This window comes from Lissotriton vulgaris, chromosome 2_1 (genome assembly GCF_964263255.1).
Source record: "Lissotriton vulgaris chromosome 2_1, aLisVul1.2, whole genome shotgun sequence".
NCBI lineage: Eukaryota > Metazoa > Chordata > Amphibia > Caudata > Salamandridae > Lissotriton > Lissotriton vulgaris.
The window spans coordinates 36,107,051-36,129,030 of record NC_141687.1 but is presented as its reverse complement, the minus strand read 5'-3'; the positions used below and the strand labels follow the sequence as shown (position 1 = coordinate 36,129,030).

Here is a 21,980-nt window from a genome sequence, read left to right as displayed (position 1 = left end):
GGAGTGAGATCTGCTTGGAGTCTTGCTGTGCTTTACCGCATTGAGCTTTGCTTTGCATTCTCAAATGGCTTTTGGAATCATGTGAGCGCAGTTGTCGCAGGCCTTGCAGCTGTGAATTGAACCCAAGAATCAGAGGCACACCTCATGGAGACCAGTTACAGACATCTGTGAAAGTCCCTACAAGGTTTAACCCCTGCAGTTTTTGGGGGTGGTGTTCTCTTGGACAGTGGAAAATGCTAAAGAAAAAAATCTCTTCATAAAGTGAAAAAGGAGCACAGCTCTTGAAGAAGGCGCAGAGCTCGAGATCTGCATCTGAAGGAGTGGAAAGAAAGGAACTGGTATCGGAAAGCAGGGGTATTGCTTATATGTGACTCTGCTTGTCACTTCAGGAACCTAACATAACAGTCGACAGGTAAGTCGCACAAGGCTAGCTATGGACATAACGGAGCACTGCTTTTGAAATTTTCTAGATCCAGTCAAGGGAGGAATTTGCTGTTGGAAGTATTAATCAGAGAGAGCTTTATGACATTATAGAATTCTTACAATCATGAGGAGTTTACAAAATCTAAGCTAATTGGTGCGAAATTAAATGATGAATATGAAGCCTGGCTTTTGTTGGCACACACCTTTAGATAAAGACAAGCCAAAACTATGTATTCAATATCTTTGGTCCGGGAAAAGGAGTAATCATAACTGATATAAATCAGATAAAAGAGGAGAAACCAAAGTATCTTCTGGAGCAATTTTTAAGTTTATGTCGAAAATGAAAGTTAAAGTTAATTGACAGGTACTTACAGTGGGTTCCAGGAACTGGGATATTTAACCCTTCCCTTCTCTCCACCCACAATGAAAGGTGCAGCCTTTTGGCATGCCCTGCCTCTTGTCTCAATACACCCAGAATCTGAAGTGCATGGCTCTAGGTCGTGCACAGAAAGCATGGACCGTGGCCGCAACCTACGCCTGCTGTTTGCTGCACATGACCCTTGGCCCTGTGCTGAATGCTGGACAAGTCCTTTGGCCATACCCTGCACCCACTACCCCCCCCATACCAGGTTTAACCATGGCACAGCAGGGTCTGGTTGCAAGAGGTGGCCTACAGCGACACCTGCTCAACATTGCTCCAGAGTGAGCTGCATAAGAAACCGACTGCAAACACAGAATGCTCATCACAGGCCTCTTGGAGTCGTTAATAGCGCAAGTTTTTATATAGTTTCCCTATATGTGTCTCTTTTCTCCTGTACTGAATTTGGGTTTACCAACTCTGTCTGGATGCGAATTTAGGCAAATATAAAGACTTTCAACTCTTTTGGGATGTACCCTGATTTCCCCCTTCGAAGTTTTGATATACCCCACTCAGCCCATTTGACTACCATGGCCTTTATTCTAACACAGATGCAAAAACGGTTCTCCAAAGATTCCATGGAGCAAATTTTCTATCTGTGACAACCAATCAGATAGCAGCAGGTGCAGGTACAATGAAAACAGCGGTGTAGCAATTCCTACATGCATAGGCTTTTGCGATTTCTTAATTGCGTTTCCTTAATAATCACAATTAAGGAATCGCAAAAGCCTACCTTGATGCATGTGCCAGTTAGTCTTGCAAATAATGCATTTTCTTAGCAGAATATTTCAACTTGTGACGGCAGTAAGATAATTTAGCATAGGGTGTTGGTAGTACGAATCGTTGTTATTACTCAGGAGCTGCAGGCCTTCAAGAGGGGCATATTTTTTGATGGTGTGACAACCAAAGTCACTCTCAGGTCTCAGCTACCCAGCGATCAAAGGAGGCTTAACCTTTTCTTGTGGGGGTGGGGGTGAAGAGGTGAAATTCTAGTTTTTTTGTTAGATCTTTAGCAAATATATCAGTTGACAGAAGTATTGTATATTTAGTCTTATTGAGAAAAATATCACCCCATTGGGTGAGACTTTCCATTATTAACTCCAATGGGGTAGTATTTTTGTAAAAAATATTTAGGAACTATGGGCTAGATTTACCAGATTGTCACGCAGCACAGTTCAGCACCTGCAATTGCTGTGCTGTGTTGCGTGAGAAGGAGAGAGCAGGGGAGCACCATATTTACAGAAATATTACACTCTCCTCTCCACTCTGTAGCGCTGGCACATCAATATGCTGCCCTTTGAACTAGAGTGCAAAGGTGTCTCCGTGAGTCTAGCATCGGTTTTGTACTTGAAGGGTACCCTTTCAGAACAAAATACTATGCGTAGAATATGTGGTAAACGTTCCCCACTTTATATGTGTGCTGCACAGTGCAGCACACATTCAAAGTCAGAAAGGGAGAAATAAAACAGAATCTCTGTGATATCATCTATCAGAAATGGGTGCTGTTTTTTGCCGCGCAACCCTGTTTACTTATTTAAGTAAATAGGGTTTTGCATCCAAAACCTTGGGTGGTTGCATGGGAATGCCCATGCACCACCCATGGTACGCCTTTGTGCTACTTTAGAGTTATTTTCTAGCACTAAACGAGTTTAGAGCTGGAAAGTAAATTAGTAAAAAATAGATTTAGCGTTATTTTACGTCACTTTTGTGACACAAACATGGCACTAAAAGTTAGTAAATATACCCCTATATTTCTGTTGGATGGTATTTTTAATCGATATTCTGGTATATTGAAATTCCCTGGAACGACTGACCAAAATCAGAAATAAATATATCCAGATAATGAAGACAGAAGACCGCCAATCATCCCTTTCCACTCAGTTGCATGCAGTCGAAAATGTGAGATCCTGAGGCTCTTTGGGAATTGTAGCTCTGCGTCTCTTCACCTCTTTGGCTGAAGTTGAAGGCCACCAAATGAGGTGGATAGACGACTACCTATAGGTCTCACATATATGCTGCATAGTACTAGGGAGGTGTTAACTCTACACCTGTAAACACTGGTATGTGTGGAGACACCCCAACAGAAGTAGGTCATTAAAAGTTAATTTTCATTGAATGGGGAATAACCATCCAGAGACTATCTTTTCAGATCAAATTCCTCACGGTGGGCCCAATTCACAGAACTAACTGAAGACAAAATCCTAAACTTGCTACTTTTGGTATTCACAGAAGGCATTTAGTAGTTGTAAAGTTAGGATTTTGTCTTGAGTCTGTCTTAAGTCTGTCCTAAGTTTTTTCTTAAGTCTGTCTTAGTCTGTCTTCAGTCTGTCCTAAGTTTGTCTTAAGTCTGTCTTAAGTCTGTCCTAAGTTTGTCTTAAGTTTGTCTTAAGACTGTCTTAAGTCTGTCTTAAGTCAAATTTAAGACGAAATCCTAACTTTACTACTACTAAATGCCTTCTGTGAATACCAAAAGTAGCAAGTTTAGGATTTTGTCTTAAGTTAGTTCTGTGAATCGAGCCCAGTATTCCCTTTTCCATGAGGAATAACACTCTCTTTTACCACTGGTTTTAGAAGGTAGTAAAGGATAACCTGTCGGGGGTGCTTTTGCAGTGTGGAAGGCTCATGTGTAGGGCATCCCGGAGGAGAAGAGGCTATAGGCTGGCAGTGGGGAGCCTTCTGTAATCTCAATGGCGAGGGTACTGGGGGACCTGCAGGGCGCATGCACTGGCTCAGCGTTCCCCTCAGGGCCGGCTCTAGGGCGGTGTGATTGGTGCCACCGCACTGGGCGCTGACTGGGTAGGGGCGCCATTTTTGCAAGTGCATTTTCGTTTTAAAAGCACCTGCTGCCTTGTTTCTTGTTTCCAGCAATTGTCAGCCATCAATAAAAACGTCAAGATCAATCCAGTGATTAATGTTCCTGCTGGAGTTAGATGGAAGGTTTGTCTAGTGGAAGTTTTAACTCATCGTAAGGCAGTACAGCAGCGGGTTAATGTGCCTGCTGCAAAGAATGTGTACTATGCAGACCACAAAGTGCATATAATGTAAATAGGTCAGTGGGTTACTGCTTGTGTCCAAGGCATCCTTTACTTATTTATTTATTTATTTATTTATTTATTTATGGAATTTTTAATGCGCAGCTACTACCCAAGGGTGTCTAGGCGCAGTATGATACTTTAAGATACAGTGGTAAGCACAAACTTATTGGTTAAAGAGCCAAGTCTTCAGTGCCCTACGAAAACAGATGAGAGTAGGAGCAGTTTTGATATGTGAGGGTAGAGAGTTCCACAGTCTAGGAGTTACTACCAAGAAGCGTCTGTCTCCCCAGGTGGCGGTTCTTGTTCGGGGAACAGCTAGTAGACAACTGGCTGCTGATCTTAGGTTCCTTATAGGGGTGTATGGCTGAAATGCCTCTCTTAAAAATTTCGGGCCGGTATGATGTATGGCCTTATAGGCAATACATAATGCCTTAAATTTAATCCTGCTCTCCACTCTTAGCCAATGAAGATGGCGTATAGCTGCCGAGGTGGACTGGCGCCTTGGAATGTTGAGGAGGATTCTGGCTGCCATATTTTGAACGGATTGAAGCTTGTTCAGAATATATTTGTGCGTGTTAAAAAAGAGGGCATTTCCGTAATCAAGCTTGGAAAACACCAAGGTGGTAATCAGTGTTTTTCCAGCTGATGCTGGCAAGTACGGTAGCAGCTTTTTTATCTTTTTCAACGTGAAAAAGGCAACTGAAACAACCTTATTTACATGATGTTTGAAGGACAGATGTTTATCAAAGATCACTCCAAGATTCCTGACCTTTGCAACTGGGACCGGAGGCGGACCCATCTGAGTAGGCCTCCAAATCAGGGACCATTCAGGAGAGATGTTACCAAAGGTCATAACCTCCGTTTTCTCCGCATTCAGTTTTAGGCAATTGCTGTGCATCCAAGCTTGTACCTCCAATATCCCCTCTTGAAAATTAGCTGCCACCACTGGGCCGTTCTTATGCACCGCCAACACAAGTTGGGTGTCATCAGCGTAGGTAGTTAGGCGCATCCCGTGAGATTTTATGACCCTTGCCAAATCTGCAACATAAATGTTAAAAAGCGCAGGGCTTAACGACGATCCTTGGGGGACCCCGCATGGCAGTTTGGAAGTCGATGAATAGTAATTGCCCAGTTTTACTGCCTGTATGCGGTTAGCTAAAAAAGAAGCTATAAAATCTTTGGCCAGATTGTTAATCCCCAGGGCTGTGACACGGTCGACCAAGATGGTATGGTCGACCGTGTCAAAGGCCGCCGAGAGATCCAACAGAATGAGCACTGCTGCTCCTCCCGAATCCAAGATGTTTCTGATTTCATCGGAGGCCTTTATCAGTGCTGTTTCGGTTCCGTGTCCCCTCCGGAAACCGAACTGTGTATCATCCAGAAGTTCACGTTGTTCAATGAACTCTGAAAGCTGCTGGGTCATGATGGCCTCTACGATTTTAGCGGGAAAGGGCAGGCAAGCAATGGGTCTGTAATTGGCCGTAACAGTGGGGTCTAAGGAAGGCTTTTTGAGCAAAGGTTACTTACTTGCAGTTTATAAGTTACCAACCTATTATAGAACAGTGAGCAATTAGCTGTCATCAAAGAGCTGCATGCAAACCTCAAGATATATATTAGAGCTGTATGTCTTTTTGCCCTGTCTTTCATTATCCTAAACTCACAAAAAGGGTTAATTTGGGTAGAAATCAATTCTTATTATTAAAGAGAACCCTTGACAATGATGTTATGTATTAAATTCTGAATTTGTTCTTTTCCAGACCATGGATTCTTAAACTTTACTTGCTACCAGCATAGATGAGGTGATTTCTACACCTTGCAGTCCTTTGTCTTCTGTAACATTTACAATGCGCTGATTTACACACGTATGATTGTGTGTGTGTGATTTTAAGTGTTCTGACACCCTACACTGGTATGAGTGGCGCGATAAAACCGAATCAGCCTGAGAGAGAGTGGTTATAAAGACATTTGAAAGGCACTGTAAAATTGTAGTAGTGGGGGAATCAGTGTTGGATGTGTTGGGAGGTGCCAACAAACAATGTCGCACAGGGTGCCACCATTGCTAAAGCCGGTCCTGGTTCCCGTACTCGGAAAATACAGGAGTAGTGGGCCAGGACTGTCCTACTGAATATCGACCCCCAGAAAACTGTGCTGAAAGAATGTCAACGACAACATATTGAGGGACAAAATCTTGGCGTACTTACCTGTCGATATTTTTTTTACTGATATTTTGTGTTTGCCATTGTGTCCAATCGATATTCAGGGTCGATATCCAGGGTTTACTCACTGGGCCAGTTATAAGCCGATTGAAGCACGTGGGAAATGCTGCAGGTGTTCTTTTTTATAAATATTGCCAATTGGTGGGAGGGAGGGGCGGGAGCGTGCGGGAGGCAGGGGCGGGAGCGTGCTGCAGGCGGGAGCGTGCTGGAGGCAGGGGCGGGAGCATCCAGGAGGCAGGGGCGGGAGCGTGTGGGAGGAAGGGGCGGGAGCGTGCTGGACGCAGGGGCGGGAGCGTGCTGCAGGCAGGGGCGGGAGAGTGCTGAGGCAGGGGCGGGAGAGTGCTGGAGGCAGGGGCGGGAGCGTGCTGCAGGCGGGGCGGGAGCATCCAAGAAGCAGGGGCAGGAGTGTGTGGGAGGCAGGGGCGGGAGCGTGCTGGAGGCAGGGGCGGGAGCGTGCTGGAGGCAGGGGCGGGAGCGTGCTGGAGGCAGGGGCGGGAGCGTGCTGGAGGCAGGGGCGGGAGCGTGCTGCAGGCAGGGGCGGGAGCATCCAGGAGGCAGGGGCAGGAGCGTGCTGGAGGCAGGGGCAGGAGCGTGCTGGAGGCAGGGGCGGGAGCGTGCTGGAGGCAGGGGCGGGAGCGTGCTGCAGGCAGGGGCGGGAGCATCCAGGAGGCAGGGGCGGGAGAGTGCTAGAGGCAGGGGCGGGAGCGTGCTGGAGGCAGGGGCGGGAGCGTGCTTCAGGCAGGGGCGGGAGCATGCTGGAGGCAGGGGCGGGAGCGTGCTGGAGGCAGGGGCGGGAGCGTGCTGCAGGCAGGGGCAGGAGCATCCAGGAGGCAGGGGCGGAAGCGTGCTGGAGGCAGGGGTGGGACTGCGTGCTTGAGGCAGGGGCGGGAGCGTGCTGCAGGCAGGGGCGGGAGCGTGCTGGAGGCAGGGGCGGGAGCGTGCTGCAGGCAGGGGCGGGGTCATACAGGAGGCAGGGGCGGGAGCATCCAGGAGGCAGAGGCGGGAGCGTGCAGGAGGCAGGGGCGGAAGCGTGCTGGACGCAGGGGTGGGAGCGTGCTGCAGGCAGGGGCGGGAGCGTGCTCCAGGCAGGGGCGTGAGTGTGTTGCAGGCAGGGGCGGGAGCATCCAGAAGGCAGGGGCAGGAGCATGCTGGATTCAGGGGCGGGAGCGTGCTGCAGGCAGGGGCGGGAGCGTGCTGGAGGCAGGGGCGGGAGCGTGCTGGAGGCAGGGGCGGGAGCGTGCTGCAGGCAGGGGCGGGAGCATCCAGGAGGCAGGGGCGGGAGCGTGTGGGAGGCAGGGGCGGGAGCGTGCTGGAGGCAGGGTTTACTGTAGCCTGTGGGAGCGGTGTCTACTCTCCCATGCTGACATATGTAGGCGGGTGGGCGGGGATCAGGCACAGCCGCTGCCTGCAGCCCGGTAGCACTGCTGGTGGCTCTGGTATTTCTGGGCCTAAAATGATCCAGTCTGGAGTTTGAAGACTCGATATATGGCCACAGGAACACCATGAAAGACGCCCTAAGGATGCCTCTCAAGCAACTCATAATGGAGCCAAATGATGATTTTTACCTAGCACAGCTATCTTTTTTTTAAACTTTAAAGCAGGACTAATACTACACAATGTAATGTTTTATTCGTAGCAATTATAGCACTAATAATATAGATGAGCAACCCTAAGAAGTCAGGGTATAACACTATTAAGAAAGACACTGTATTCAGAGGTACTATGCAGGCCAGGTGGGGCATCTTCAAGGTATACAACATTTCTAGATGCTTACATTGCTGGGTTGGAGTACTTACATGATATACGTGATAACTCCCACACCCCAGATATCTGCAGCAGAGCCCACAGGGTCAGCCTTCACCATTTCTGGTGCTGGTGAGAAAATGAGAAAAAATTTATGTTAAAGTCAAAGAGGGGCAAACGCAATTCTCCTCTGCCTCGTGCTGACAATGCAGGCTCTTTGCTGTTCTCCACTCTCCAGCACCACCCCCAAGGTAAGCAAGACAGCACTCCAACAATCACCATCATTGCTCCAAGCACACTAGAAGGCAGACAATAGATGCATGAAGACTCTGAATGTATAAAGACTGAAAGAAACAACAGAACATGTTTTGGACCATTGTAATATATGCTAATAAAGAATAAAGACTTGTAGACTGCTTCAAAATTCTACAACAAATATTTTCCAGTGTTTCCCAGTTGAGAATTACAGATCGAAAGAATGAAGTGATGCAACAAAAAAGTTACTTACTTCTAACTGTAGTTTTCCAGCATTAGTATATTTTGAAGATTCACATGCTTAAAGCACTCCCTGCTGTTGAGCTGGTGACTTCAAAATAGAAATGTAATATCAACACTGTCTAAAATGCCCGAAACACGATCACTTTAGTAGCACACCACCTCCTTGAAACAGACCCAAATATCAACCAATGAGGCAAGAGCTCAGAGAACACCACTCCTCCACTAAAGGCCACGATAGCTTAGACCTCATAGCGCAACAATGTGGAAGGAGTATGACTGGACAATGCAATTCTATTCAGGAGGAGGGTACATACCATCTACATCTAATAGGATACCAATGCTGGAGAACTGTAGTTGCAGGTAACCTTTTTTCTTCTCCAGTATTGGATCTTTCATAGAGTGACATGTTTGAATTAACACAACAAGCAGCTAATCACAATAGCAACAAAAAGATGATGGTGGGTTAACAGAAAACAAAAGGCTAACATTATTGAAAACCCAATACACTACTGTCGCTACTGCCAGGAAGTAATGCTGGGTAATGATGTATGTGCCCACTGTTGGAACTCTTGAGAAGAGGGCTGTTATAGACCTTTAAAGCAATTAGAATGGTTTCAAGTGGCAGTAATTGAGTGACACTTCTTTCCATCGGATCATCCCTTGTTTGGATAAGGGCTAACATCTCTGTGGAGGTCTGATGGTGAGTAACAGTTTTATGGAAGTCCTCGGTTTTTTCCAATATAACATCTAAGACACCGATGTTTAACTATTAGGTTTAGCATGCTTTCCACTGCTGCCATTGCATTCTTGAAGAAAGTATTCAGAATAAGTGCCTTATTGAGGTGGAAACCATTGTGCACTTTAGGAATAAATCAAGGGTTTCATTCACAAAGTGATTCTGTCTTTGAGGAATTTTGTTACTCACATATAATCCTAGGTTTTCATCACAGGCATTCTCACTAAAGTCATGAACATAGCATAGCCCGGCCGGAGCGTAGGGACACTGGAACACTTTTTTATACGTATTTTCCGAAATTGGAAGTAGTTATCTCAAAGTTGAACAGTCTGGTGACACCTACATAAGTCTGTGACCGGACAACACAAACTGCATTCTTCTCTGGATACAGAGAGATAGAAATATAATTACCATAATAAATCTAAACCACTGTGCAGCATGTCAAACAAAAATGTGTCCTATAAGGAAATAAAGCCTAAAAACCGTGTTGTAGCTGGAGAGAAAACATGATGGGAAATGTGCCTGTCAGGTCACAAGTGCATTAGCAGTGCTCAATGTACACTGAGGCTTTAAGAGAGCCAAAGGCTTCTATCACTTTGTGTGCACCTATGTGTGCACCTTAAGAGAGACAGAGGCTTCCATCACTCAGTGTGCACCTTAAGAGAGCTGGAGGCTTCCATCACTCAGTGTGCACCTTAAGAGAGCCGGAGGCTTCCATCACTCAGTGTGCACCTTAAGAGAGCCGGAAGCTTCCATCACTCAGTGTGCACCTCAAGAGAGCCGGAAGCTTCCATCACTCAGTGAGCACCTTAAGAGAGCCAGAGGCTACCATCACTCAGTGTGCACCTTAAGAGAGCCGGAGGCTGCCATCACTCAGTGTGCACCTTAAGAGAGCCGGAGGCTTCCATCACTCAGTGAGCACCTTAAGAGTACCAGAGGCTTCCATCACTCACTATTTTGCACCTCAAGAGAGCCAGAGGCTTCCATCACTCAGTGTGCACCTTAAGAGAGCCAGAGGCTTCCATCACTCAGTGAGCACCTTAAGAGAGCTAGAGGCTTCCATCACTCATTATGCACCTTGAGACAGCCGGAGGCTTCCATCACTAAGTGTGCACCTCAAGGGAGCCGGGAGCTTCCATAACTCAGTGTGCACCTTAAGAGAGCCGAGGGGCTTCCATCACTCACTGTGCACCTTAAGAGTGCCAGAGGCTTCCATCACTCAGTATGCACCTTAAGAGAGCCAGAGGCTTCCAAAACTCAGTGTGCACCTCAAGAGAGCCGGAGGCTTCCATCACTCAGTGTGCACCTCAAGAGAGCCGGAGGCTTCCATCACTCAGTGTGGACCTTAAGAGAGCCGGAGGCTTCCATCACTCAGTGTGGACCTTAAGAGAGCCTTAGGATTCCATCACTCAGTGTGCACCTCAAGAGAGCTGGAGGCTTCCATCACTCAGTGTGCACCTCAAGAGAGCCGGAGGCTTACATCACTCAGTGAGCACCTTAAGATAGCCAGAGGCTTCCATCACTTAGTGTGCACCTCAAGAGAGCCGGAGGCTTCCATCACTCAGTGTGGACCTTAAGAGAGCCTTAGGCTTCCATCACTCCGTGTGCACCTCAAGAGAGCCGGAGGCTTCAATCACTCAGTGTGCACCTTAAGAGAGCCACAGGCTTCCATCACTTAGTGTGCACCTTAAGAGAGCCTTAGGCTTCCATCACTCAGTGTGCACCTTAAGAGAGCCAGAGGCTTCCATCACTCAGTGTGCACCTCAAGAGAGCCAGAGGCTTCCATCACTCAGTGTGCACCTGAAGAGAGCCAGAGGCTTCAATCACTTAGTGTGCACCTTGAGACAGCGGAGGCTTCCATCACTCAGTGTGCACCTTAAGAGAGCCAGAGGCTTCCATCACTTAGTGTGCACCTCAAGAGAGCCGGAGGCTTCCATCACTCAGTGTGCACCTCAAGAGAGCCGGAAGCTTCCATCACTCAGTGAGCACCTTAAGAGAGCCAGAGGCTTCCATCACTCAGTGTGCACCTTAAGAGAGCCGGAAGCTTCCATCACTCAGTGTGCACCTCAAGAGAGTCGGAAGCTTCCATCACTCAGTGAGCACCTTAAGAGAGCCAGAGGCTTCCATCACTCAGTGTGCACCTTAAGAGAGCCGGAGGCTGCCATCACTCAGTGTGCACCTTAAGAGAGCCGGAGGCTTCCATCACTCAGTGAGCACCTTAAGAGTACCAGAGGCTTCCATCACTCACTATTTTGCACCTCAAGAGAGCCAGAGGCTTCCATCACTCAGTGTGCACCTTAAGAGAGCTAGAGGCTTCCATCACTCAGTGAGCACCTTAAGAGAGCCAGAGGCTTCCATCACTCATTATGCACCTTGAGACAGCCGGAGGCTTCCATCACTAAGTGTGCACCTCAAGGGAGCCGGAAGCTTCCATAACTCAGTGTGCCCCTTAAGAGAGCCGGGGGCTTCCATCACTCACTGTGCACCTTAAGAGTGCCAGAGGCTTCCATCACTCAGTATGCACCTTAAGAGAGCCAGAGGCTTCCAAAACTCAGTGTGCACCTCAAGAGAGCCGGAGGCTTCCATCACTCAGTGTGCACCTCAAGAGAGCCGGAGGCTTCCATCACTCAGTGTGCACCTTAAGATAGCCAGAGGCTTCCATCACTTAGTGTGCACCTCAAGAGAGCCGGAGGCTGCCATCACTCAGTGTGGACCTTAAGAGAGTCGGAGGCTTCCATCACTCAGTGTGGACCTTAAGAGAGCCTTAGGCTTCCATCACTCAGTGTGCACCTCAAGAGAGACGGAGGCTTCCATCACTCAGTGTGCACCTTAAGATAGCCAGAGGCTTCCATCACTTAGTGTGCACCTCAAGAGAGCCGGAGGCTTCCATCACTCAGTGTGGACCTTAAGAGAGCCTTAGGCTTCCATCACTCAGTGTGCACCTCAAGAGAGCCGGAGGCTTCAATCACTCAGTATGCACCTTAAGAGATCCAGAGGCTTCTATCACTTAGTGTGCACCATAAGAGAGCCTTAGGCTTCCATCACTCAGTGTGCACCTCAAGAGAGCCGGAGGCTTCAATCACTCAGTGTGCACCTTAAGAGAGCCAGAGGCTTCCATCACTCAGTGTGCACCTCAAGAGAGCCAGAGGCTTCCATCACTCAGTGTGCACCTCAAGAGAGCCAGAGGCTTCAATCACTTAGTGTGCACCTTGAGACAGCGGAGGCTTCCATCACTCAGTGTGCACCTCAAGGGAGCCGGAAGCTTCTATTACTCAGTGTGTACCTCAAGAGAGCCGGGGGCTTCCATCACTCAGTGTGCACCTTAGGAGAGCCGGGGGCTTCCATCACTCAGTGTGAACCTTATGAGAGCCAGGGGCTTCCGTTACTCGGTGTGCACCTTAAGAGAGCCGAAGGCTACCATCACTCAGTGTGCACCTTAAGAGAGCCGAAAGCTTCCATCAATTAGTGTGCACCTTTTAGACGGAGTCCTGGAGGGTCGGCCGAGGACAAGGGGAGAGGCCTCCGGAGAGGGCCGTCTCCAGCGATCGTACAGACAAGTAACTTCCCCCCCACAGATGTACACCACACAAAGATGAAGTTAACACTCTTTATATACGATTCTTGAAGCAAGGATATCAGCGATACAGTGAGATCGGGACACGAGGGTCCTCTTAACCTCTTGGCTGCTAATGACAAGGGTAACTCGTCATGGACTTTCCATTGATTTCAATGGAAATTAAAGAAGAATTCAAATAATGGCTTAGCAGCCAAGAGGTTAATTCTAGTCTCTGGAAGGGAAAGGGTAGCGGGACAGTCTTGGTACCGGTCTGGTACTGAGGTGGTACAATGGATAGCTCACAATCCTCGAGCTCGGAGTTCTGGAAGGTCGGGCCGCGGCAGCGCCAGCAGGCTCGGTGGATAAGTCTCACTTGAGAAGGGCCGCGGCAGCGCCAGCCGGCAAAGGCGATGGTTCACACAAGGATGGGCCGCGGCAGCGCCAGCAGGTCCCGACGAAGATGTAGGTTGCAGAGGGCCGCGGCAGCGCCAGCAGGTCCCGACGAAGATGTAGGTTGCAGAGGGCCGCGGCAGCGCCAGCAGGTCCCAACGGAGATGTAGGTTGCAGAGGGCCGCGGCAGCGCCAGCAGGTCCCAACGGAGATGTAGGTTGCAGAAGGCCGCGGCAGCGCCAGCAGGCAGGACGATGATTCATAAGACAGGGCTGCGGCAGCGCCAGCAGTCCGTCAAGGATGAGTTCTTCTAGGTGTCTCTCGACTCCAGGATACAACTGCCTTCCTGCTCTGGAGCTGCCCCAGTTATAGGTCTGGCCTCCTTTGATGTCCGGACCCTCGCTCTTGGAGGTCGGGAGGTCCGGGATGAGGGAGTCCAGACACCCAGCAGGGGGGTGGAGCCAGTGCCCGGGGAGGATGGGGGCGATCGGCACCTGGCGGGGGAGAGCCATCGACACTCCTTTCTCCCATTGACCTGCCAAGTGGTCCGCTCACCTCCTGGGTGGATGGTGGTGCCTCGATGTCGGGGCCTGGCCAGGCCCAGGGTTGGGGTCGAGCTGAGGCCACGCGGCCTCGTGGTGCAGTGTCCAAGATGGCGGCTGGGCCGGGGCAATGCTGCCGGTCGTGGCCCGGGCCGGCCGATGTCGGGGTGTTCGGCGGCAGGCGCCCCGTTGGGGACGGGTTGTGGGTTGCTTCTGTGGGTTGCCGGGGTGGTTCTTCTGGTGAAACCGGGAGAGCCGGTGTCCGAGTCTTATGATGCGGGAAGAAAGCGGCCCCTTCACGAGGCCTGTCCAACATGCGTCCCCCCCAGCTGAAGGCAGGGAGAGTCAGCCATCTTCTTGGGTACTCTCCTCACCGAGGCGGAAAAAGCGTGACAGGCTGTCCGCGTTGGCGTGGTCTTGGCTAGGGCGATGCTCCACAGTGAAGTCCATCCCCTGCAGGGAAATGGACCATCACAACAGTTTTGGATTCTCCCCCCGCATCTGCATCAGCCATTGCAGGGGTTGATGATCTGTTTGTACCCTGAAATGGGTACCGAAGAGGTAGGGCCGGAGTTTCTTGAGGGCCCATACTACTGCGAAGGCCTCCCTCTCGATGGTGCTCCAGCGCTGCTCTCGGGCCAGCAGGCGTCGGCTGATGAAGGCCACTGGTTGATCGACTCCCTCGGTGTTGAGTTGAGAGAGTACTGCCCCAATGCCATGATCTGAGGCGTCCGTCTGGATGATGAATTCCCGGCTGTAGTCGGGGGCCTGGAGCACGGGGGCGGTGCACATGGCGACCTTCAACCTCTCGAAGGCCGCTTGACAGTCCGGAGTCCAGTTGACGGTTTTGGGGTTTTTCTTGGAGGTGAGTTCCGTGAGGGGCCCCACAATGCTGCCATAGTCCTTCACAAACCGCCTGTAGTATCCGGTGAGCCCCAGGAAGGCTCGGACCTCGGTTTGGGTGACAGGAGGCTGCCAGGACTGGATGGCAGCGATCTTGAGCTGAAGGGGGGCCACCAGACCGCTCCCCACTTGGTGTCCGAGGTAGGTCACGGACCCCTGGCCAATCTGGCAATTGCTGGCCTTGATGGTGAGGCCGGCCTGCTGGAGGGCGCGCAGGACCTCTCGGAGGTGGTGAAGGTGGTCGGCCCAGTGATGACTGTACACAGCGATATCGTCCAGGTACGCAGCACTGAATTCTTCGAGGCCCGCCAATACCTGGTTCACGAGTCGTTGGAAAGTAGCTGGAGTGTTTTTCATGCCGAATGGCATCACTTTGAAATGGTAGTGGCCATCCGGGGTAGAGAAGGCGGATCGTTCTTGGGCTCTGGGGGTGAGGCCGATCTGCCAGTAGCCTGCTGTCAGATCGAAGATGCTCAGGTAGCGGGCAGCCCCCATACGGTCAACCAGTTCATCTGCCCGGGGGATGGGGTGAGCGTCGGTTCGGGTGACAGCGTTCAGGCCCCGATAGTCTACACAGAATCGGAGCTCTGGGGTGGCGCCCCGGGCGGCAGCTTTGGGGACCAGGACGACTGGGTTGGCCCAGGGGCTGTCGGATGGCTCGATCACTCCTAGTGCGAGCATTTTAGAGACTTCTTCCTGGATGCAGGTGCGCACCCGATCCGGTACTCGGTAGGCCCTGTGTCGAATAGGTGGACTATCCCCAGTGTCCACGTCGTGAAGGCACCAGGGGGTGACCCCTGGGGTGAGGGAGAACAGGTTCGCAAATTGCAGCAGGAGAGCCCGACAGTCTTGGCGTTGTTCCGGGGACAAGGCATCGGAGAGTCAGACCCCGTCCACTGAGCCATCTTTTTCACGGGTCCTCAGTAGGTCAGGGAGGGGCTCGGAGTCTTCTTCCGTCCCACTATCTGTTGCCATCAGTAGGCTGAGCTCCGAGCGTACGAAGTGGGGTTTGAGTCTGTTGGCGTGGAGGACCCGAAGGGGGTGCCGGGGGGACTCCATGTCTATTAGGTAGGTGACAGGGCCCTTGCGCTCAATCACCTTGAAGGGTCCTGTCCATTTGTCCTGCAAGGCACAAGGTTCGACTGGAGACATCACCCATACTTGCTGACCAGGCTCGAACTCAATGGAGGAGGCATGTTGATCGTACCATTTCTTCATGTCCTCCTGACTGGCCTCAAGGTTGGCTTTGGCGAGTTCCCTGAATCGCCGAGTCTGGTTGCGGAGGGTCAGGAGGTACTTATACACGTCTGGAGGGGTCTTCTGGGGGGCCATCTGCCATTCTTCCTTGACCAGGCTGAGGGGCCCCCGGACAGGGTGTCCGTACAGGAGTTCGAAGGGGCTAAAACCGAGGGATTTCTGGGGGACCTCTCGGTAGGCGAAGAGGAGACACGGGAGCAGCACGTCCCATTGGCGACGTAGGGGCTCCTCCAGGCCCATGATCATTCCCTTGAGAGTGCGGTTAAACCGCTCGACCAGTCCGTTTCCTTGCGGGTGATAGGGGGTCGTGAACCGGTAGGTAACCCCGCACCGCTGCCAGAGAGATTTCATGTACTTGGAGATAAAGTTTGTGCCCCTGTCGCTGACGACTTCCCGGGGGAAGCCCACTCGAGAGAAGATCCCCTTTAAGGCTCGGCCTACCACGGGTGCTGTTACAGTCCGAAGAGGAATGGCCTCGGGATAGCGGGTGGCGTGGTCCACCAAGACCAGGATGAACCGGTGCCCCTGTGCTGTTCGGGGCTCCAGGGGCCCCACAATGTCTATTCCCACCCGTTCGAACGGGGTGGTGACGACGGGAAATGGTTGCAAGGGTGCTTTGATTTTTCGGCCGCTCTTCCCGCTGGCCTGGCAGGTGGGGCAGGCCCGGCAGTGGTTGGAGACATCATTTCGCATTTTGGGCCAGTAAAAGTGGGTTACCAGGCGGTTGTACGTTTTGTCTTGTCCCAGGGGTCCAGCAAGGGGGACATTGTGCGCTAAGTTCAAAAGGAAGTCTCTGAAGCGGAGGGGCACCACCAGCACCCGGCTGGCCCCCAACTCAGCAATTCTTTGCTCACTGTATAGCAGGTCATTGTCCCAATAGATCCAGTGTGCCCCTGCGGTGTCTCCTGCGCTCTGGGCGAGGGCTTGCTGTCGGAGTCCCTCGAGGGAGGGACAGGTCTTCTGTTCTTGCCGGAATTGTTCTTGGGTGGGTCCACCCTCTTGACGCCAATGGGCCAGTTCTGGAAGGTCCTGAAGCTGAGCGGGCCCTTCTTGGCTGTGCTCTGGGGGATCAGTACTGAGGGTGTCTCTCTCCGGGATGATCGGGGGAGGAGGTGCTGGCCATTCGGGTTCTTCGGGACTGGAGATGGCTCGGGCGGCCATGGACCGGGTCGTTACGCAGGCCGAGTCAGGGAGGCCCAACATCCCCAGGTGCTCTCTTCTCTCAACTGCTGCCCAGGGGGAACTTTCGAGGTCGTTTCCCAGGAGGCAGTCCACCGGGGCATCATCGCGGACAGTCACTTTCAGCATACCGGATACTCCTCCCCACTCAAAGGGGACGCAGGCCATTCGACACAGGCTCTCTGAGTTGTCAGCTGATCGGACGGGGCAAAGAACGTTTGGCAGGATCTGCTCGGGGGTTACCAGATGACAGCGGACTGCCGTCACACTGGCCCCGGTGTCACGCAGGGCTTCGGCCTTGCGCCCATTGATGTTCACCCACTGGCTGTATTTTCTCGTGTTGGCGGGTAGGGGAGCCTGCGGGATCATGTCTCTCTCCCCTAGGCAAACCAGGGACATGGCGGCGGGTTCCCACTCGGGCTGTTCCTGGTCGTACTCATCATAATCTTCGGGTGCTGGCTCTTCTCCCAGGGCGGCTGCAGCGACCTGGCGGGGTATAGGACTCTGGTTCTTCGGGCAGTTAGGGTCGTTGGCATAGTGGCCGGTTCGCTGGCACCGGTGGCAAGTAACGTTGGCTCGGAACCCTGGACGCATCGGGGGGTTTCCCCTACCGGCCGGGGGCGGGGTGTTGCTGGTGGATGCTGCCGGGACGGCGTCTCTGCCCCGACCCTGGCCTCCTCCTCCTCGGGGGCGATGGGGACCTTGGTTGGTTCTGTTTGGCTCACTGGGCCCACTTCGCGCAACTCGAGTGCTTTCCCATCGGTCAGCTTCGGCGGCGAGCTGCCGAGGTTCAGTTAGTTTACTGTCGAGGAGGTGCTGCCTGAGCTCGACAAAGCAATTGTTGGAGAGGTGTTCCCACACAATGAGGTTAAAGAGTTGCTCGTAGGTGGTTACGTGGCTGCCCTTGATCCACCCCTCGAAGGCTCGGCTGAAATAGTTCACGTACTCCACCCAAGTTGTACCCGGGATCCGTTTGCAGTTGCGGAACCGCTGGCAGTACATCTCGGGCGTGAGTCCGTATCGAGTGAGGAGGGCGGCCTTCATGTGGTCATAGGACGTCATCTGATGGTCCGGGAGCTGCAGCAGGGCGTCGCGCCCTTCATTGATGAACCTCCTCCATAACCCGGCTCTCCAGTCACTTCGATCAATCCGGTGGGAGGTCATGGCTATCTCGTAGGCCTTGAACCACTGCTGGATATCGTCGTTTCGATAATATTCTCTGACGACATCCTTGGGGATGTGGACTTTTGGTTCTGCAATGCCCGGAGTGTTCGGGCGCTCGGGCACCCCGAGATCTTTATTCTGTTTTCGAATGTCTATCTCTGCTAGCTTGCGCTCATGTTCGTATGCCAGTTTTTTCTCTTCGAGTTCCCTCTGCCTTTGTTTCTCTTCCCGCTCCTCTCGGAGCCGCAAGTGTTCTAATGTTATCTTTATCGCCAATTTCAGCTCTCCGTCCAACCGAAGTCGTGCCAGCTCAAATTCATGGAGTCTGCTTTTCTCTCGTTCTCGGATCTCCTCCAGGGAGAGACCCGATCTCCTTCCTTCTGTCAGAGTGGTGTTTGTTTCTGGCGCCTCGAGGTTTTGGTTTTGGGGTACGGCCGTACCCGTTTCTGCCCAAGATTCTAGGGCGTGTTTGAAGTCTTCTTTCGTGCTCAGTCCGGTGGTAGCAATGCCTAGTTCTATGCAAAATTGTTTTAGCTCTCGGTGGTTGTACTCTTCTAGTTTCTCCATCTGGAATTTCTCTGTGGATCCGCTCTCTTTTGTTGTCATTGTGGTTGAGTCGTGGGGTGAGTTACTCTCTGTACGATTACGCGTTGGTTCGGATCGCGCCGCTGGCCACCAATGTTAGACGGAGACCTGGAGGGTCGGCCGAGGACAAGGGGAAAGGCCTCCGGAGAGGGCCGTCTCCAGCGATCGTACAGACAAGTAACTTCCCCCCCACAGATGTACACCACACAAAGATGAGGTTAACACTCTTTATATACGATTCTTGGAGCAAGGATATCAGCGATACAGTGAGATCGGGACACGAGGGTCCTCTTAATTCTAGTCTCTGGAAGGGAAAGGGTAGCGGGACAGTCTTGGTACCGGTCTGGTACTGAGGTGGTACGATGGATAGCTCACAATCCTCGAGCTCGGAGTTCTGGAAGGTCGGGCCGCGGCAGCGCCAGCAGGCTCAGTGGATAAGTCTCACTTGAGAAGGGCCGCGGCAGCGCCAGCCGGCAAAGGCGATGGTTCACACTAGGATGGGCCGCGGCAGCGCCAGCAGGTCCCGACGAAGATGTAGGTTGCAGAGGGCCGCGGGAGCGCCAGCAGGTCCCGACGAAGATGTAGGTTGCAGAGGGCCGCGGCAGTGCCAGCAGGTCCCAACGGAGATGTAGGTTGCAGAGGGCCGCGGCAGCGCCAGCAGGTCCCAACGGAGATGTAGGTTGCAGAAGGCCGTGGCAGCGCCAGCAGGCAGGACGATGATTCACAAGGCAGGGCTGCGGCAGCGCCAGCAGTCCGTCAAGGATGAGTTCTTCTAGGTGTCTCTCGACTCCAGGATACAACTGCCTTCCTGATCTGGAGCTGCCCCAGTTATAGGTCTGGCCTCCTTTGATGTCCGGACCCTCGCTCTTGGAGGTCGGGAGGTCCGGGATGAGGGAGTCCAGACACGAGAGGGGGGTGGAGCCAGTGCCCGGGGAGGCTGGGGGCGATCGGCACCTGGCGGGGGAGAGCCATTGACACTCCTTTCTCCCATTGACCTGCCAAGTGGTCCGCTCACCTCCTGGGTGGATAGTGGTGCCTCGATGTCGGGGCCTGGCCAGGCCCAGGGTTGGGGTCGAGCTGAGGCCACGCGGCCTCGTGGTGCAGTGTCCAAGATGGCGGCTGGGCCGGGGCAATGCTGCCGGTGGTGGCCCGGGCCGGCCGATGTCGGGGTGTTCGGCGGCAGGCGCCCCGTTGGGGACGGGTTGCGGGTTGCTTCTGTGGGTTGCCGGGGTGGTTCTTCTGGTGACACCGGGAGAGCCGGTGTCCGAGTCTTATGATGCGGGGAGGAAGCGGCCCCTTCACGAGGCCTGTCCAACAGCCGGAGGCTTCCATCACTAAGTGTGCACCTTGAGAGAGCCAGAGTCTTCCATCACTCATTGTGCACCTTAAGAGAGCCAGAGGCTTCCTTAACTCAGTGTGCACCTCAAGAGAGCCGGAGGCTTCAATCACTTAGTGTGCACCTTGAGACAGCGGAGGCTTCCATCAATCAGTGTGCACCTCAAGTGAGCCGGAAGGTTCTATCACTCAGTGTGTACCTCAAGAGAGCCGGGGGCTTCCATTACTCAGTGTGCACCTTAGGAGAGCCGGGGGCTTCCATCACTCAGTGTGAACCTTATGAGAGCCAGGGGCTTCCATCACTCAGTGTGCACCTTAAGAGAGCCGGAGGCTTCCATCACTCAGTGTGCACCCCAAGGGAGCCGGAGGCGTCCATCACTCGGTGTGCACCTTAAGAGAGCCGGAGGCTTCCATCACTCAGTGTGCACCTTAAGAGAGCCAGAGGCTTCCATCACTTTGTGTGCACCTCAAGAAAGCCAAAGGCTACCATCACTCAGTGTGCACCTTAAGTGAGCCGGAGGCTACCATCACTCAGTGTGCACCTTAAGAGAGCCAGAGACTTCCATCACTCAGTGTGCACCTCAAGAGAGCCGGAGGCTTCCATCAATCAGTGTGGACCTTAAGAGAGCCAGAGGCTTCCATCACTCAGTGTGCACCTTAAGAGAGCCAGAGGCTTCCATCACTTAGTGTGCACCTCAAGGGAGCCGGAGGCGTCCATCACTCGGTGTGCACCTTAAGAGAGCTGGAGGCTACCATCACTCAGTGTGCACCTTAAGAGAGCCAGAGGCTTCCATCACTTTGTGTGCACCTCAAGAATGCCAAAGGCTACCATCCCTCAGTGTGCACCTTAAGTAAGCCGGAGGCTACCATCACTCAGTGTGCACCTTAAGAGAGCCAGAGACTTCCATCACTCAGAGTGCACCTCAAGAGAGCCGGAGGCTTCCATCACTCAGTGTGGACCTTAAGAGAGCCAGAAGCTTCCATCACTCAGTGTGCATCCTAAGAGAGCCAGAGGTTTCCATCACTTAATGTGCACCTTAAGAGAACCAGAGGCGTCCATCACTCGTGGTGCACCTTAAGAGAGCTGGAGGCTACCATCACTCAGTGTGCACCTTAGGAGAGCCAGAGACTTCCATCACTCAGTGTGCACCTCAAGAGAGCCAGAGGCTTCATTCACTCAGTGTGGACTTTAAGAGAGCCAGAGGCTTCCATCACTCAGTGTGCACCTTAAGAGAGCCAGAGGCTTCCATCACTTAGTGTGCACCTCAAGAGAGCCGGAGGTTTCCATCATTCAGTGTGCACCTCAAGAGAGCCTGGAGCTTCCATCACTTGGTGTGCACCTCAAGAGAGCCAGAGGCTTACATCACTCGGTGCGCACCTTAAGAGAGCCAAAGGCTACCATCACTCAGTGTACACCTTAAGAGAGCCAGAAGCTTCCATCAATTAGTGTGCACCACAAGAGAGCCGGAGGCTTCCATCACTCAGTGTGCACCTTGTGAGAGCCGGAGTCTTCCATCACTCATTGTGCACCTTAAGAGAGCCAGAGGCTTCCATCACTTAGTGTGCACCTCAAGAGAGCCGGAGGCTTCCATCACTCAGTGTGCACCTCAGGAGAGCTAGGGGCTCCCATCATTAAGTGTGCACCTTAAGAAAGACGGAGGCTTCCATCACTCAGTGTGCACCTTAAGAGAGATGAAGGCTTCCATCACTCAGTGTGCACCTCAAGAGAGCTGGGGGCTCCCATCACTCAGTGTGCACCTTAAGAGAGCCAGAGGCTTCTATCACTCAGTATGCACCTTAAGAGAGCCGGAGGCTTCCATCACTCAGTGTGCACCTCAAGAGAGCCGGAGGCTTCCATCACTCAGTGTGCACCTTAAGAGAGCCCGAGGCTTCCATCACTCAGTGTGCACCTTAAGAGAGCCAGAGGCTTCCATCACTTAGTGTGCACCTCAAGAGTACCCGAGGATTCTATCACTCAGTGTGCACCTCAAGAGAGCCGG

The 21,980-nt window shown here is 52.5% G+C and overlaps 1 protein-coding gene across 3 annotated transcripts in view; it reads right to left on the bottom strand.

Moving 5' to 3' along the window:
• Nucleotides 1-21,980, bottom strand: part of SPEG (striated muscle enriched protein kinase) — a 1,422,155-nt gene that overhangs the window by 48,646 nt on the left and 1,351,529 nt on the right. For all 3 annotated transcript variants that reach the window (XM_086954403.1, XM_086954404.1, XM_086954405.1), the window contains one exon: nt 7,889-7,964. In XM_086954403.1, the coding sequence (XP_086810529.1) occupies nt 7,889-7,964 (76 nt within the window). The remainder of the gene's footprint in view (nt 1-7,888; nt 7,965-21,980) is intronic.